This window comes from Lissotriton vulgaris, chromosome 3_1 (assembly GCF_964263255.1).
Source record: "Lissotriton vulgaris chromosome 3_1, aLisVul1.2, whole genome shotgun sequence".
In the NCBI taxonomy this organism is placed as follows: domain Eukaryota; kingdom Metazoa; phylum Chordata; class Amphibia; order Caudata; family Salamandridae; genus Lissotriton; species Lissotriton vulgaris.
Window position 1 is genome coordinate 1,624,533,337 of NC_141689.1, and position 18,469 is coordinate 1,624,551,805.

Genomic DNA, 18,469 nt, shown 5'->3' on the forward strand with positions numbered 1-18,469 from the left:
TAGGGGTGGGGGTGGGACTTGGGAGTTGGGCTGTTTGGGGGTCGGGGCTGGTTGCTGGGGGCAAGGGGGGACGTGGGTGTTCTGAAAGGGGTGCACGTGATTCTTGCTATTTTGGCTTGTATGGTGTTGGAGGCCTGGGCAGGGCCCTGGAGGTCGCAGAGACTCGTTCATCGAGACCATGGTTGACACCCCAGGACCAGTACTTGCTAGTGACTCTTTGCGAATTTTGAGCTGGAATGTCCGGGAGATGTTGGACAAGATTAAGCGCGGAGCCGTGCTGCGCTGGGGAAAAAGGGAATTGGCTGATGTGATGCTCCTCCAGGAAATGCATATGTTGGGTACTAAGGCACTGAGTCTGCAGCGATTTGGCTTCCACCAGGTATTTCATGCAGGGGTTTCCAGGGGCTCGAGGGGGGTGGCCATTCTTGTCCACAGACGGCTGTCATATGCTCATGAGCGTCAATGGCTTGATCCTCAGGGTCGGTTTGTGTTTGTGAAGGGGAGGATTGGAGCAGAACCGGTGGTGTTTGGCAGTGTGTATGCCCCCCCCCCCCCGCTGCAATGGTCCTTGGCGGAGAAACTGTTTGACTTATGGACCGAGATCCCCCACTCCCTGGCAGTGATTGGAGGTGACTGGAACGATGTAGTGGATGTGAGTCTGGATAGACAGAGATTGCAGGGGGTTGCGGCTGCGACCTCTCCTACGCGACTGAAGGCGATGATTGATGGGCTGGGATGGGAGGATGCATGGAGGCATCTGCATGCCAGGGCGCGGGAATATACGTATGTGTCAGCAGTGCATGGTTCCTTCTCACGATTGGATTGTGTATTCGTACCAGGGGCCTTCCTTGACACAGCTGCGGAGCGGGTGGAGGTGCTGGAAACACGATGCCGGGGAGAGGGTGATGACATGGCGCTGCGACTGCTCCTACAGGCGCAGCAATCCTACGCCTCGGTGTTGATGGACGAGGCTCGCCAAGCGTGGCTGGCTACGCGGAGCAGAGTATACCAATTGGGGGATAAGTCCTGCACCATGCTTCATAGGCTCTGTCAGCAAACGCTACAACCGATCACCCTACCGGGTCTCACTGACGAGGAGGGGACCGTGATAACAGACCCTGCGTCTCTTGCGGCGAGCTTTGCACGCTACTATGCGGAGCAGTACGCCTCTCGGGAATGCCTCCCACCTGAAGCGATCGATGGATTCCTCGCGGATGTTCCCCCTCGCGCAGTCTCGGACGTGGTGCGGGAGGCCTTAGACCTACCCTTGACGGCGGAGGAACTGGGTGATTCACTAGGACAGCTTAACGTAGGCAAAGCGACGGGACCTAGCGGGTTCCCCAGTGAATTTTACAAGAAATTCCACCTGCAGCTTGGGCCGCACTATAGGCGGGCATTGGAATTGGCGCGGGAACGCGGTAGCCTGCCATCAGATTGGCGTCGGGCCGAAATTGTGGTCTTCCAGAAACCAGGTAGGCCTCCCGACCGCCGTGAGTCCTATCGCCCCATATCCTTGATCAACTTTGAGGCCAAACTCCTGGCCAAGGCACTGGCGAACCGCCTGCTCCCGCATATTGCGGACCTGGTCCACCCGGATCAGGCAGGCTTTATGCCGCACCGGGCGACGAGACAACATTCGGCGTGCACAGGCTGCGGTGGATGCTGTGGGGGCGACCGGGGAATCGGGCAGCGTTGTTGCTCGCAGATATCGACTATGCGTTTGACTCGGTCAGCTGGACCTACCTCTTTGCCCTCCTGCCGCTCCTCAACTTGGGGCCGGTGTTCATCTCCTATGTGAGGCTGCTGTATACAGACATCACCGCCTCGGTGAGTGTCTCTGGAGCGATCTCTGAGAAGTTCCCAATTGCCAGGAGTACCCGTCAGGGATGCCCCCTTTCCCCCTACCTCTTCGCACTGGCCATGGAGCCATTGGCCGTACGAGTGCGTCTAGATGCACAGTATCGGGGCTTTGTGTGGGGGGCAGAACTTTCAGACCGCATTGCATTGTATGCGGACGATGTCCTTTTCTTTATGACCGACCTTCACCGCTCTGGCCCTCGCATACTGGACATAATGCAAAAGTTTGGCGAGGTTTCTGGGCTCTTCCTCAATCCACGCAAATCGACCCTGTGGGTGCTGGGTGATGAGCCTGAGACATACCCTTGGGCCTCGGCTCTACAGGTGGCAGTCGGTGGTCTAAAATACTTAGGTGTCTTCCTGTCAGACTCTGCTACGGTGGCATGGGAACGTAACGTGCTGCCGGTATGGGACAAGGTCCAATTGGATGTTAAGACCTGGTCACGCATGCCCCTTAATATCTATGGCAGATCTGCCATCTTTAAGATGGTCGCCCTGCCGCGGCTCCTCTACCAACTACAGAACTACCCGCACAGGATCGACCCGCAGTGGTTCCGTCGTGTAAATTCAGTACTTGGCCGCTTTCTGTGGGCCGGGGGTGCCTCTAGAGTGGCACTGCGGACATGCTTTCTATTCACGTACTGTGGAGGTCTGGCTACCTCTGCCCTTCTGTCCTATTACCAGGCCTCTCATCTCCTGGTGCTCAATGAGTGGTGGTATGGTGACCACAGTGACCCGGCATATGCGTTAGAACACTATCTGATGGGGGATGCCACGCTACATACGCTACTATACTCGGACAGGCGGAGGAGGGTGCTGCCGCGGGTCACCCAGGTGGTCTTCGCGATATGGAGACAGGCACTGCGCCGCATGGGTTGGTGGGGCAGGCTGACAGCCGAATCTCCATTTGTGGAATAACGGACTACTTCCAGCACTGGCTTCCCTGTCGGGCTTTGGAGGTTGGGATACTATTGGGATCTCCTCACTCGGCCATGTCCTCACGGGGACTACACTCAAGTCCTTTCAGGACCTCAGCTCCGAATTCAATATGCCCAAGACCCAATTTTTCAAATACCTCCAGTTCCGCCATGCACTCGCCCCGAGCCTAGTGGGGATGGACCAACTTCCCGAATTCAGCCCAGTGGAGGCCAAGCTTTTCATGGGGGACCTGGGTGATAAGAAAGTTTCCCAAATATATCGAACGCTGGTTACACACTGCTCTTCTCTCCTGTCACTGAAGGCCTCCTGGGAGACTGATGTTGGCCCCTTGGATGAGGATGATTGGAGGGAGGCCCTTGAGTCCCCCCGTGGGGCTGCCATAGCTGTACGCCTCAGGTTTATACAGTTTAAATACCTACATACGGCATATTACACTAGGGAGAGGCTGTGGAGTGCGGGCCTCATTGCCGCCCCGGAGTGCTTGCGTTGTGGAGCTGAAAGAGGAACGCTACTGCATACGGTGTGGTCTTGTGGGGGTCTGACCCGATTTTGGCATGGGGTGTGGAACTGTCTGTCAGAGGTGCTGGGGTGGGACCTCCCTCGTACGCCTAGACTGGGCCTCCTTCATGTCCTGGAGAATGTGGGAGGCAACATCTACAAACGCCACCTCCTGTTACTGGGGTTGGTTGTAGCTAAACAGGATCTGGCGAGAGCCTGGAAAAGTGACCGTGCCCCCCCACTCAGCGCCTGGAAGGCAGGATTAGATTTTCTTATGGGGCTGGAATTACCTGTGTTTGAGGCCAGGGGGTGCCCCCGGAAACACTATAAGATCTGGAAGCGGTGGGCAGACTACAGGGGGCTGAATCTGGATCCCACAGTTGACATAGATGATGTGCTACCTCCGGATGGGGACCTTGGGACCTAGGTCGATGTCTGACGCCTGCATTGCCTTACTGATGTATTTGGCGAACTGTGAACACGTGCACTGGGTTAGGGTGGGATAAGGGGTGGGTAGCTGGGGAAGGGAGTTGGGGTATGTTTATTGGGGGTTGGTGGGACAGGGGATGGGGAGGGGGAGGGGGGTGATTCAAAGTTTAGGGCTTCTGGTCATTCTAATATTTTTTTATTGTGGACAGTATCCTCCTGATTGTGGAGAACTATCTATGCTTGCCTGAACTTTCAATAAAAGCGGTTGTGAAGAAAAAAAAAAAAAGAAAGCTTATTTTGCGATTATCAATTCTATTTCATACTGTTATGCGTTCAGGGTGTGATCCATTATTTACACAGCAGCATTATAAAAATTCGTAAAAAAATGAATGACAGACATACACACAGACAAGACACAGACAAGAAAGGCGATGGAGGCAATGCGTTAGATAGAGACTACGCGCGTTTCGGCTTGTCAGCTTTCATCAAGTAACAGTCTATTGCACTGTGGCTCTTCTTTCTGAGAAAATCAGTGACCCATATATTCAGGGAATACCTACTTATTATCCCTGGGTCTGGTGACTGGACAGCTGTGGCAAGAATTATTAACAAACACTGAAGCTGAACCTCGAAGGAAGCTGCTTTGCACCGCCCCAAAACCCACCTCCCGCCACACGTAGAAGATGTCCCGGTTCTGCGGAGCAGTGGGACTCTCACTGACTTCCAAAGATGAAGGACATTGCCAAACTTGAATGAGGGACTGTAAGAAGCCGCCATATGGTCTAAGATTTAGTATTTTTAGCAGTAACACACCCACCAACGGAGTCTAACAGCTCTTTAGTAAATCCTCTACCTCCAGATTGTGTTCATAGGCTAGGATTTAGAGTCACCGGATCTGTTGTTGCCCATAATCAGTGGCATCCTGATACTGAAGTTACTCTGTAGGGTTAACTCTTTATGGGATGGCACCCGTGTTCCTCAGAATGCAATAGGAAGTGTCAAGGGACGAGACACCTGTTTCTTGGTTTCAAAGGAAACAACACTGTTAATGTAGGCCGGAACCTTAATTGTAGTACTACAACATAACACAGACAGATATGAGAGCACCTCCAGCCTCATGGGCTATTATTGCCTGAGTGGAGAGCTATGGTGTGCCCAGTTACCACAACACTGGCGGGCGCCTCTGTGCAACAGTCACCTTGCGCGTTCCTGTTTTGGTAATTGCTGGAATCAATCTGTCAGCTTTGCATGAACACCCCATGAGCAGTGTACCGACCTTGCTACATCATTATCGAAGGAAGAGAACTGCAGAATATTATGGTACAAACACTTTTAGTTAAGTTTTTAAGTTACCCTGCAATACTATACATGGCTTATGAGCCCTAATAAGGCCAAAACCAATCCTGGGTTGCTTGTGTTCCCTTTCAGAGAGCAACTCTAATATACAGTAAAAAAGGTTATATTTGTCAGCCAAAGACTTGACACTGTGCATGACTCGGAGCAACCAGTCCTTCTAAAGAAGCTCACTCAATGACATGTGTCCAATAGATACAGATAGCGAGATGCAAGAAGTAGAAAGACAACAAGGAAATCAAGCAGGCAATCTTAGCAGGAAAGGACAACATCTTAGTGTGGCAGGTAAAGTAATGAATATAGGTTCAGAAAACGAAAAAAATCACAAAGCTACACAGCCTGCCATTGTGAGCAGAGCAAAATACTAAGAGGCTTCTCTAAGCAAGGGAGTCTGTTGCAATATATGTGCTCTAACATTTGTGGCTTCAGCTTTTTAGTGTACTTGCATGTACAATATGCCTGGTTGTCTTGTGAGTAGTTGGCTAAGAGGCCTGTAGATAGCAATGGATGAATGTAGGAAGGTGCTTGGGGGATCTATTCAGCTAAGGGGTAGTACAGAAAACTACAGTTTGGAATTACGTGAAGTGTAGATGGATCATGTGTATTTTTGGCTCTCGTCAACAACATGGGGAACTAAGATGGCTACTCAGTTACCCTGTGTTGCTATGTCCCTTAAAAGAGCTAACAACAGCCACAGTGGAAAATGGCTTCTAATGCCCCTATATATATCCCTTAGCTCTAAAGATCTGACTAGACGTTCTTGAAAGGAAAAAGGTCTGGAAAAAGATCTTTAATTCTATACGCATATATGGCTCCGAGAGTTGGATAGCTGCAAATTAAGATTTAAAAAAATGACCTTCTCAAATGGAACTCCAAGACAAAATCCGAACTGTCTCACCTTAAGCAGAAAAACAGAGCAAAGCATGCATCAATAAATGTTTTACAACAAAAAGAAATTTCAAATATCAATGAATACCTTCACGAGTTAAGTACTGCTTTCCAGGACATGCAACTGGTACAGGCACAGCCCAAGTTTGGCATTTATTATATACGGTTATATGACTTGAGGAAAAGATTGAAAAAGACAGCATTCTGCCCAACCATCCAGTTAAATGTAAAAAATGACTCCATGTATAATTACTTAAGAATACATACATCAATTAAAAACAGATACCTACTTTTATTGTTTTGGTCTGAAGTCTCAATCCATTTAGTGTGTTGATAGCTTTCTCAGCATCCTTGGGATCAACGTAGTTCACAAAGCCATACCCCAAGCTTTGTCCTAATTAAAACAAAATATAGTTCGTAAAAATCTAATCTCTCCTTAATGTAATGCAGTTACAGTGATGTATGCCAATTCAAACCACCGTCTCCTACTAAAATTATTAACAAGTCCAACCTGCACTATGTACACTTCAATTTATACTTAATGGTGTTCAGATCCATGAACAGTTTGAAAAAGTGGTCTTGAGCAGTATATGCACTGCACTCTACATGTTTTATAGGTAAAAACAAAACACACCAGTGCAACCAATAGCTTCACAAAAAACACTACGGATACCTCCACCATAGAACGGTAAAACACCCGTTGAGTGTTTCCCAACACCTGAGTAGGTTTTAGAAATATCATCCCTATGCTTTGTAAAAGTGAATTCCTGGTTTCTCTGGGGTAGTAAAAACTAAAGGTCACGGGTTTTAAGTGCCTCAAATGTAACGTCTTGCATCGTATATTTGAAGAATACTTCACAGTTGCTAATAATGACTTGTATGTAGTTAACATATTGGCAAACATTGATAAAATTGGCAAAAATTCCAAATAATATTTCCCATTAGAATCTGACCAGCAGTTGCCGCATCACGGTCGATCCTCAAATCAGAGAAAGCCCAGCAGTCCTGAAATGAATTAAACTGGAATATGTGGGCGGGGGGCACAAATGAAGGATTTTCGCTTGAGGACCAACTTTAGCAACTACCTGTCCTTCAATTCATGAATGCCAAGGAACCTTCAAATAAAAATGAAGTTAAGTGCAGAGAAATAATCAAAAAGAGAACATTCTGATTAAGTGAAAGAGCTTGGTGAAAGGCTAGGTAACAATTCAAGTTCACTACAGTATTACAGAACACTGAACAAAATCTAACAAAGTAGCCCTCAAAACATAAAGAGACATAAATAAATTCTTCAGTGTGGCATTTTGAAACTTTGTAAGTTCAGGAAGGAAATATCTGTAAGGGTTTTGTAACTAAATTGTATTAGATGGTCGCCTTTTCAAACAATGATGAATTGGGCTAAAATGGAGAGCAAACAATACAAATATACTATTGTCTAATTCAGGTTCATATCATTTCAGTAGCCGTTATAAAATTTGAAATAAAATGCCAGAAATGGAAAAAGATGGGTCATAAGGATGATAGCACCCATCTAAGGAGACAGAATTGCAAGATGCTGGTTTGATGAACCTTACTATATTGAAAGTGATTTTAATGCAATTAAGGATGTTAGAGTAGAACAATAACATAGGATTTGAAGAAGGAAGCTAAAGACCTTTGAGATAGTAGACAGTTGTCATGAAAGAAATCGAGGGGCAGTGATTGGTCAATGCATCCAGCCCAAAGCCTCCAGGGCGGGATTTGATTACAAGCCATTCTTTGCACCTTTCAGATCATTCTGCAAATATATGTACAACCTATAGCAAGGATAAGCATCAAACGAGGCAGCCCAGAGAAGTTGCTTTAATGATCTATGCTTTGTTAAAGCAATTGGCCTAAACATTAAAGGATACAAAATCTTAAATTAGGTAAATGTAGGCCACTGTTCAAAATGGGATGCATTTAAATAACTGACAGGTCATATTTAGGAATAAAGGTAAAGAAAGGGGCAACATAAATGACAAATACAAATGATGAAGTAAGATCATCAACATAGAGGAAAGTTATTCTGGGAATTAAGAATTACTAAGAAGTTAGGGTCGTGATTTGGCTTACCAATTGGCAGATGCGGTCTAAATGAGCTCCCTGCGCCACACCCCATAAATCCTCCAATAGCCTTCTGAAGACTAGAGCACTCTGAATTGCAACAACTTGTGTGGCTTACAGGGGCAATCTGGATTTTAGCACACACCTCTCCAACTAGACATCAATTTTGGTAAACTAAAAGTCACTCTGCCCCCAAGTCCTTGTCATCTGCTCCTATAGGCCACGTGGAAGCAAACCCAACCCTCAAATAATAGGGCTAGCTCCCTTTAGACACTGCAGAACAAAATAGTGCTGTGGGTAGGTTAGCAGGATTACAGCTACTCCTTCTGTCTTTTGGATTGAGTTACATGAGGTGACCCTAGTGCCTTAAAGAAGAACACCCACAGGGCTGCACTGCAGCCTTAAGAGTTTAACAGCCTACCCAGGGTCCCAATGCTGGTGGGCAGCGTAAAGCTGTGGGATCGCAGGACTGGGCTGCTGGGGGAAGCCCCTTGGGCTATATCAGATCCAAAGTGAAACTGCCACCTGGCAACAGAACTGCAAAGTGGGGATGTGCGCGATCATTTACCATGAGCATGAGGACCCTGTCCTACCACTGTCTGGCTCCAGGGAGAAGGCTGGTCCCAACTAGGGTAAGCAAACCATGAGCTCGAAGTGGAAGGCCTTGGGTCCCTATTTTTTAGATCAATGTAGAGTATGTGGCCCACCTTCCATCTTGGTACTGTCCTGCTTGCCATCCCTGTCCCAGGAATGCCGGCTAATGTTGAAGTGGGTATTGGTGTGCTGGCTGGCCCCACAATCTGCTTCTTTGGCACTAGTCAGCTACTTCAGTCTATAATCAGAGCCCCTCTTTAAACTTGCAGACCTGAGGTAACCCAGGGCTCAGCACCTATCCCAGTCCACCTATGCAGTTGATAGTCGGTGGGGACTGGTTTTTTTTTTAAATTACCAGCCTCTCACTATCTGCTTACAATTTTCTCTGCCAGCTGACACTGGGACTATGTTGTCTTTCACGGAAACTCCTTCACCCCATACAAAGCACCCTTCTTATAAAATCCGTATTTGCTGATGGCTAGTCCTACGAGAGGTGATGGCAGGTAATCTAAAAGCTGCTTGGCTTTTCCTGCCACAAGTGTACTGGTGCTGGGCTCTAATTAATGAGTAGCTTTGTGTGAGCTACCCTTTGGGGAAAAATATGTTTCAGAAGTTTTACATATGGAGACCTCCCTTTTTTTTAATACTTTTTTTTTTGCTTTGCCAACAACTTACAAAGGCGATTAATTCATCTTCAAACATCGTCCTCCCTACCCCGGGTCCGAAAAAATAAAAAGAAAAAAAAACATTATGCTTAAAAGCATTGAGGCACAGTCATTCGATGTAAATAAGAATTTCAACATTATCTGTACAACAGAAACAGAGAAAAGAAAAAAAGAAGATATCCTATCTTGAAGAGAAGAGCAGAGGCATATAAGTGCCAAAGGAAATCAGGGGGAAGGAGGGAGTGAGCGACGGGCAGCAGGAGGCAGGGAGGGGAGCAAGCAGGAGAGACTGGGAGGAGGGGGCGGGGGAAGGGAGTCAAAAATACCAAAAACAGTGCACTATACATCTTGAATATTCTGTGTTGAGCCATCTAGTCAAGGGATCCCAGACCACCAGGCCCTTTTTAAATCTCGCTGGTGATGCAGCGGACAGCGCTGTCGCCAGCGAGATCTATTGTTATGGACTTGCCTGCCAAGTGGAACAGACCGGGGCACGCGCCGATTGGGGTCTGTGGCGCGCTTCTGAGACGCGCTTGCGCAGACGCGCTTACATATACACAGCCCCTGCTTTTGCTTGGCTCGCATGCAGTAACGGCCTACACACACACAGCCAGCCACCCCCTGCACACACAGACACACACACCTGCCACCTTTGGAGGTGCATTGTGGGGCTTGACGCCCATGCTGTTCCGGGGCAGAGTCCTGCTGGTCACTTACCTGCATGCCCCTTTAGATAGCCCTCCGTACTCACAGCGGCACAGAGAGGGGCTGGCTCCGCGTTTACTTCAAGAAGCTGCTTCTTCCACAACACTTCCGTTCTGCCACGCCCACTTACGGTTTGGATTGAGGCGCGTCTCTTTAGAGTACAATCAGCAGAACAGACTCGAATAAAGCGAAAATAACCCCCAATCCAACATGGGGGTGCGCTTACCTCGTGTCCTCAGCTCCAAGACCACCCTCGCCATTCTAAAATATTAGCCCTGCATTTTAGAACCGTCTCCTCCACTGAAGAGACTCTGCCGCTGTTTTACGGTCGCTTGCTTTAGTTAGAAATTCACCCTTCGGAAAACGTACTGCGCTTATAATGTGCTTCATAAAAACAAAACAATAGGGACACCTAAATCAATCGTTTTATTACTTCTTGAGTACTACAGGTCACTTTCTACCGCAGCAACCATCGCTGACGGTGACGCATGCACTTTTTTGGACGGTCACTCACGCCAGGTTTACAGCCAATCACCCATCACGCAACTACACGCTGACATCATAGCCGCTTTGGAATGCTTCTGGTGTAATCACACCAACGTCCAGCCAGGCTCAGTCGCTCAGCTGGGTACTAGGAGGAGTCGGTTGACTGTAAACAGCTGCTTGTAGACAGCCTGGCAGAGTTGCCGTGAGGGTGGTCTGGCACTGAAATGCAGGTACTGTCTGAGTTCTCCTTATCGGCATTTGTATGGAGGGATGAACGTGGAAAGTTTGACACACAATGACTAAACATGAGGGTCAGACCCTTTCAATAATGTATTTATTTGTGAAATATATGTATAACACCCAAGTGTTTACAATATGAAGATGCTTTCGAATAAGGTGTTGAACAAGTATAACATTATGCCTTGAAACAATAAAAGTTTGTGATCTCATTAGTGAATTTACATTATTTTAACTAAAACAGTGTTAAAACACTAATCTACATATATGTGTCTATGGATAAGCTTAACTACCCCAATTTGTTCGAACTATTTGGGTAGTCAAATGTATTAGTGTATTCAACAGTATCATTATTACAATATATCATAAAACAAAGATACACAGGATATTAATCATTAGTAAGTTAAAATACAAATTGTTATTTGTAATATCAATACATCGAAGTCATGCAAATACAACACATTGCTTTACAAATGCTATAGGTGTCACATTTGCGAAAGGTAAAACTATTGGCATTGTAAATGACAAAGCTATTAATTTCGCTATTTACAAGACCAACACATAAATAACAAATTGGTCATTTACAATACCAATAGCTCAAGGTTTCCTAATGCGAGACCTATTGCATTGCAAATGCTTGTTCTTTGCCCTTCTGCCCTTTTTAGCAAATATTTCTCTCTAGTCTATAAGTGGCAAGTAATCTAGCTTGCCATTGACCGAAAGAGGGGGGGATTCAGGTCCTTCCAATACATAGCAATACATATCCGCAAGATGTTCATTGCAACAAACAGTAATGCGCCCTCTTCCCTGAAGTCAAGCCGGTCATATAGCCCTAACATGATAGTCGTTGGAGTTAGTTGGATATCTGAGAAGAGGATTCTGCTTAAAACTGTTGTACGTCTTTAGATAGTGGCTCAAGTTTTGGGCATATAGAAAACTTGTGCACGGAATCCGCACTATACTCTGTACAGCGTGGACAAGAAGTTCCAGGACCAGTTGCCCATTTTGCGATCCGGCTGGGGGTTATATACATAAAATAGCCTGTCTTATAAAATTGTACTTGTAATTTAGGGGATAACCGGTACGTTTGAGCTAGGCCCAAGGCGGAGCAGAAGGCATTAGGTGGCGTATTTAGTTTTAGCTGCCATTTTGCTTAAATCGTCTGGTCGTTCATTCAACATATAATAAATGTCTCCTATCCTTGGTAGATAGGAGCCAAACAATTTATCTATGAGACCAACCATTGCAAACCCAGCAGACCCCCCCCCCCCTCCAGTTTTATTTTTTAGATAGCTCGTAATGGCATGGTACTGAAATATCAGATTATTTTTTTAGATTGCAACAAGTTTTTAGATCTTCAAATGACCGAATACGGCTAATGCTAAATAGGTCGCCTAGTCTACAGATACCTGCCAGGTACCACTGTTGAAGATGTGTATTTAAATATTAATGGCAGGTTATCATCGTTTCTGATGGGGGTATAATGATTCAGCTTGGCAATTCCAAATGCTTTACGGATATTACTAAAGACCCCTTAAACGCTAATCGTGGTTTTAAATCTGACTCGCGTGTAATAGCTGAATTCCAAATGACACCCCCTTACGTTTTCCCCTACAAGTAAAAGATGGGAGAAGGCAAGCCTGACAAGCTTTGGGTACAATCCTCATGAAATAGTTCACTACAGTGTTGTAGGGCAGCAGCCCAGTAATATAGTTTTAGATTGGGGAGAGCCCAGCCCCCCTTTCCCTAGGTAAAGAGAGAAGATTAAAGGCTCTTCTCGGCCCACACGAACTGGAAAAAAAATTGTTCAAACTCTAAAAGTATGAGATTATTAAAAACAAGCTGGATTGTACGGAAAAAGTAAAGTAGTTTAGGAAAATAAGTCATTTTTAAAACATTGCATTTTCCTACAATAGTTAGATGTAAGTTATCAATTTTCCTAAGTGATTTCTTCATGTTGGTGGCCAGCAGAGTCAGGTTTTCTGCGACCAGCTTATCTAAATCTGAGACTATATTAACTCCTAAATATTTCGCTTTCTTAGTAATTCTGCTATCTGCCCAGGTTATTTTTTCATTGATAACAATCTGCATTTTTTGTCTATTCAGGGGGTAGCCAGAGATCAGTTCAAATTCTTGGGCTTCTTGCTCCAGGGCACTGATATCCGACTCAGGTTCCGGGGTAATTATAGCTACATCATCGGCATAAGCCATGATCTTCGTATCTATGCCGAACCTACTCACTGGCAAAATTGCGGGATTTAATTTAATTCTTCTTATCAAGGGGTCGATATAGAGGTCAAAGAGTAAAGGCAAGCAGGGGCACCCCTGCCTCCATCCTCGTGATGTCTTTATTTGTTCAGACAGATGACCATTGATTACTATTTTGGCTGTAGGGTTTTGATACAATGCTTGTAGAGCCTGGATAATTCTTGGCCCGAAGCCAGTCCGCCGCATAATAGCCCAAAGGAATTGCCAGGAGACCCGATCAAACGCTTTTTCAGCGTCTAGGAGGATTAGTGAGATCGGGTCTCTGGTCACCTCTGCGGCGTCAAATAAGGTGATGGTCCGGCAGACATGCTTGGTAGTGCCATTTTTAGGATTAAATCCATGTTGCCACCTAGAAACTAATGGCTCGATATTTGAAGATAGTCTTGTGGGAATAACTTGAGAGAAGATTTTGGAGTCAGTATTGATTAATGTTATAGGTCTGTATGATGTCATCTCCAGGGGTGATATTTCCTTCTTAGGAAACATCACAATTTTAGCTGATGACCAGGGATTCGGCGGTAGAGTCCCGTCAAAGATGGATCTTACTACATCAGTAAAGAAACCTTATTTGTTGAGAGAAGAGTTTATAAAATTCGACTGGTATACTATCCATCCCGGAAGCTTTACCATCCGGGAGAATAGCCAATGCGACTGTGATCTCCTCCCAACCTGGAAAGATTTCCATTACATTGTGTGTATCAGCATTGAGTTTAACTGTCGATACCATCTCTAAATATTCCCTGATCTTAATTTCTATATCAGCGGATCCTACTGTCTCCTTTAAGTAGAACTTCTCATAAAACTTCCGAAAGGTTTCCTTTATTTTTGGGGGCTCAGTGTTTATCTCTTCGGTGTCAGTATTAATTGAGGTAATAGTGTTTACAGTTACCTGTTGTCTAGTGGAAATGGCGAGCTGATGGCCAATAAGTTCACTTCACTCATATCATTTCTCTCTTGATGCTGCCCATTTAGGAGCTATTTTCTCAGCTAAAACGGTCCCCATCTCGGATTTAGTGACCGAAACCACTGTCTGTGCCTCCTCTATTTCTAATCCTGCCTGAACCGCCTGCATTATTTTTTTCTTCTTCTTCTAGCATCTGTCTTTGTAATAGATTAATTTGTGTCTTCTCATTTTTATTCTTTCTAATTGAGAAGCGTAATGTCTCCCCCCTTATACCTGCCGTCAGGGTATCCCAAACCACCATTGTAGGTGCAGTCCCAATATTTATGTTCAGAAATTTCCATATCCAGCTAGCCATATATTCTCAATAGTTATTATCCTATAACAATGCCTTTTCAAATGTCCAATTCGAGCTTGGCCCCCCGATTGGCCCAGTCCTCTAAATTTAGAATAAGGTGATTATGGTCAGACAATCGGGGGCGATATCGATAGAGCAATCATGAATTAGAGCAGATTAAACGGAAAAATAGTCAAGTCTTGCTAGCGATACGCGAGGGGCTGAAAAATAAAGTGAAGCAGGTCTGATCAGGTTTCCAGTAAGCCCAAACATCTTTTAAGCCCTGAGTGTTTATTAGATTGAGCAGAGCCCCGAAAACTTTGGGCTTTCTGCCTTCATAACTCCAAGAATCATCTGTGTCCCAGGTACTAGGCAGGTTTAAATTCAGGTCACCACATAGAAGTACCGGAAGCGGCCAATGCACTAACTCTTCGTTTACATAGTTTATCACCCCTGGATCGTCTAAATTACTTGCATAGACAAAACAGATCATAAATACAAGATTAGAGGATAAAGAGCACCTCACCATGACTCATCTCCCTAGTGGATCAGATTTTACCTGATTCACTACTAAAGGTAGTGTTTTCCGCACCAGAATTCCAACTCCCTTCACCAGAGTGCCCTGAGAAGTTGCCCCGATGATTTTAAATCCTATAAAATTCAACAACCATTTCTGGCCTCCTTCGATGTGGGTCTCTTGGAGACATACTATATCCGCGCCCATCAGTCATAGTGTCTGTGTGGCTTTCTGTCTCTTCAATGAATCATTCAAACCGCAGATATTCAACAAAACAATTCTAAGTTTGTTTTGTGAGCTCATTATTTTATTCTAATAATAACCTATATAATGACCTAAATGTGATTCTGATTCTTAACTGCCTCCCCTCTCCCGTCCCCCCTCCCCCCAAATCCCACATTCCCCCCAAACCCCACATCCCCCCATCTCACATGTGTCCACACATCCTGCTCTCCTACATTGCAAGTGTAAATGTCTCCTAAAGTGTAAAGTTGAAGATTTTGAGAAAAAACAGAACCAATCTTTTAACCTTTAGCCCCAGTGCGTTCAATACGAACCCAGACCCAGTGCTTCAAATTAAAGGAAAAAAGGTGCACACTTTGGATCTCCTGATCCCAATTCCAGCTAGTCTGCGATGGAAAGGCTGACCGGAGTAATTTCACAATGTACCCTCTGGGATCCTCACCCACCACGCCTTCTGGTATCCCCAAAAGTCTCAGGTTGTTCCTCCATAGCCTGTTTTCCTGTTCCTCTAACTTGGTCATCATGTCGGTGAGGCAGGCCTCGTGAGATGCGCCTTGTTCTTTTACTTGGAATGCTTCAGTTTCAAGCATCTCTGTTCGCCCTTCAAACATTGAGACCCAGTCACCAATATCAGTACAGATTTTGCTAAGTTTCCTGATAGGGAGTTTTTTTGGACGCTCCCTTCGCTGCGAGGCTATCTGTTCTGACTTCTTCCTGAAACTGCCTAATGGACTAGAGAATCAATGTCAAAGAGGGTTCAGGTGGGTTTTCGATGGTTAGCTGTGGGCTTGCTCCTTGTTGAAGATTGGGAATCCCAGCGGGTAGAGACCTGCGCAGGTATGAATGATCCCACTTCAGCTGACTGCGCTATTTACTTTGAGCCTTCTTTTTTTGATAGTTCTAAAGGCAGAGTCGTTATTTTCCCCTTCAGACTTGCTGCTTTCTGTTGAGCTCAATATCCGTTCCGGATAGAGATCTATCTGAGACAGAACATTTTTTTTCGTTTGCTAAGTCTAGGGTCTGTGGATCTATTGGTCTGAGGTTCAGGTTTTCAGGGCCGCTTTCCCCAGCCTCTTTAATCGCCCCAGGGGGCCATTTGTGCAGCTTCATGATCAGGGGCAATGGTGACAGTGGTGGCAACAGATGAAGTTGCGGAGTCAGTAGCAGCGGTAATATCAACGCCATAAGGAATGAGCTCCGATGCCCGCTCAATCTCGCTCGCAGCAGCCTCTTCACCAAGGTCATTCATGGCTATTTACACAGTTTGCGGGGAGGACTGTATGGCCCCTTGCTCTGAGAACTCCACAGTTGGGCTATTTAATTCAGTTGGAGCAGGGGTAGGTGTTGGCGGGTTTTTAAGAATAATAAAATATCTGGCAATGGATGGAGAACCTCCCACACTTCCCGTTGTGTTTTCTTTCAAACAATTCGCTCCTCCAAGCCTCCCCATATTTTTTTTGTTTGTCCCTGTATCCCTTTTACCTTTGGGTGGAGGATCCTGTTTATCAGTCTTTTTCGCTTTATCTTTCTCCCCCGACTCCGCTGTAGACTTTGACTTAAGGGTCTTCTGCCCACGGGTAGTCATTTTGCTGCTACTCCTGCGCTTCGAATGTTCAGCCGCCTTCCTGCTGCCGCCTCCCAGCAGCTCCAAACAATCTCGGACCCCTTCTGAGAGGGCAACAGCAGTTCGGCCCATATCTGCAGCGGAGCCCACGTTACAATGAAAGCGCAATGTCACAGAGACCCAGGTGCGCGATGTTGTCCCTCTGTATCTGCTCCAAACATGAACCAAGGCTTTAGAAAACCAGATCTCGGGTGTAACTGATTCAGACGTTACCGCGAACATTTGCCAGGTGGAAGCCCTTCGCTGTCAGGTCTGCTAGCCGATCACAGAGTCCAACCGGTCGGAGCACCTTCGTGTGGCAGTCGGGAAAGGAAACGCTAATACTAGCGCCATCTCCTGTTCACCTCGTCCTCCAACATATGGAGACCTCCCTGTGCCTTACTACTCCATTGACTTGGGTAGCTCTTGACAAGATGTTATGGCAAAAGACAAAACTGATGCTCTTCGCATGCTTCGCAGGAGCTTTAAGTGGATTCCCACTGAAACTAGAAGGACAGTCACCCAGGGCCTCGTCAGCAGCTGACTGGACTACGGTAAAGCACTCTTCGCAGGAGCACAGCCAAATTCCTGAAACGACTCCAACGCATCCAGAACGTCTCCGCACTCCTGATCCTCGACATCCGCCACATAACACCCCACCTGAAAGACCTGCACTGGCTCCCAATCAACAAGAGGATAACCTTCAAGCTCCTCACCCACGCACACAAAGCACTCCACGACACAGGACCAGCGTCCCTCAACAGCCAACCTTGCCTTTACACCCCTGCCCGCCAGCTCGGCTCCGCATACCACGCCCTCGCCACCGCCCCCGAAGAGTGACCACCGGCGGCAGATCATCCTCCCACCTCGACGTGGAACACCCTTCGAATCCACCTACAGCAGACCGAATACCTCCTAACCTTCAGGTGACTCCTCAAGACCTGGCTCTTCAAACAATAGCAGCAGCCCCCCCCCCCCCCCCCCCAATGAAATTAAGTTATTCAAGATGCTTTCTAAGCTTGCAGAAGGCATGCTGGTTAGCTTGGACTCCTCAAAGCACACTGAAGACCGGATGAAGTATGGAGAAGGTAGAGCAGGCAAAAGACTACAATTTGTGGGGGGGTCAATACTTTTCATTTCTGCTGCTTTCCACTGTGGCTTGCAGAGGGGAAGGAATTTTAAGTAGTGACGCTGGGAGGCCAGATTTCATGGCCACTTTTGAGAGAATGCCAACTGTGAGCATGGCTATTTATTAGCCTGAGATGCAACGGGATTGGTCCATACTGTGAAACTATGCTCTACCTTTGGTCACCTGATTTCCTTTAACCATTTCCACCAGCTCAGAAAACTAAGGCACTATCCTTTCTAGTTTCACTCTTTTCTAGCATTTGACAATGCAAAGGATGACTTGAAGTCGTGGGGCAGGGTGTTTATTGTACACTCCATTAATGGTGGTGAAGATGTGCTTGTAACACTAGCACATGTTGGGGTATAGGATGGTAATCTAGTTTCATTTCTGGTTTTTCAGCTCCCTATGGCCCTAGAAATGGGACGCAGATTGGGAGATCTGCTTCAAGGATGGAAGGGCAAGGTTAGAGTAGTTAGGCGGAAGGTGTGTCTAGGGGTTTCATATGCATTGTTCTGCACATTGGTACTTTACCAGCTTCATAATATACTACTTTCATATGGGCTAATGACAGACTGTGGAGGCCCCATATATATTTTCGGAAGTGCTGAAATGTTAACCAGCGTAGAATTAGGAGAGGCGGTCAACAAGAAAATATTAACCCAGTGTCCTTATGCTACAGGCAACCCATAATTTGGGTATTAACTGTACTTTTCTTGGACATGGATTACAATTGTG

At 46.2% G+C, this 18,469-nt stretch overlaps 1 protein-coding gene across 8 annotated transcripts in view; it reads right to left on the reverse strand.

The window, feature by feature from the left end:
* ELAVL2 (ELAV like RNA binding protein 2) overlaps positions 1–18,469 on the reverse strand; it is a 661,451-nt gene that overhangs the window by 183,772 nt on the left and 459,210 nt on the right. For all 8 annotated transcript variants that reach the window (XM_086962112.1, XM_086962109.1, XM_086962108.1 and 5 more), the window contains one exon: positions 6,255–6,358. In XM_086962112.1, the coding sequence (XP_086818238.1) occupies positions 6,255–6,358 (104 nt within the window). The remainder of the gene's footprint in view (positions 1–6,254; positions 6,359–18,469) is intronic.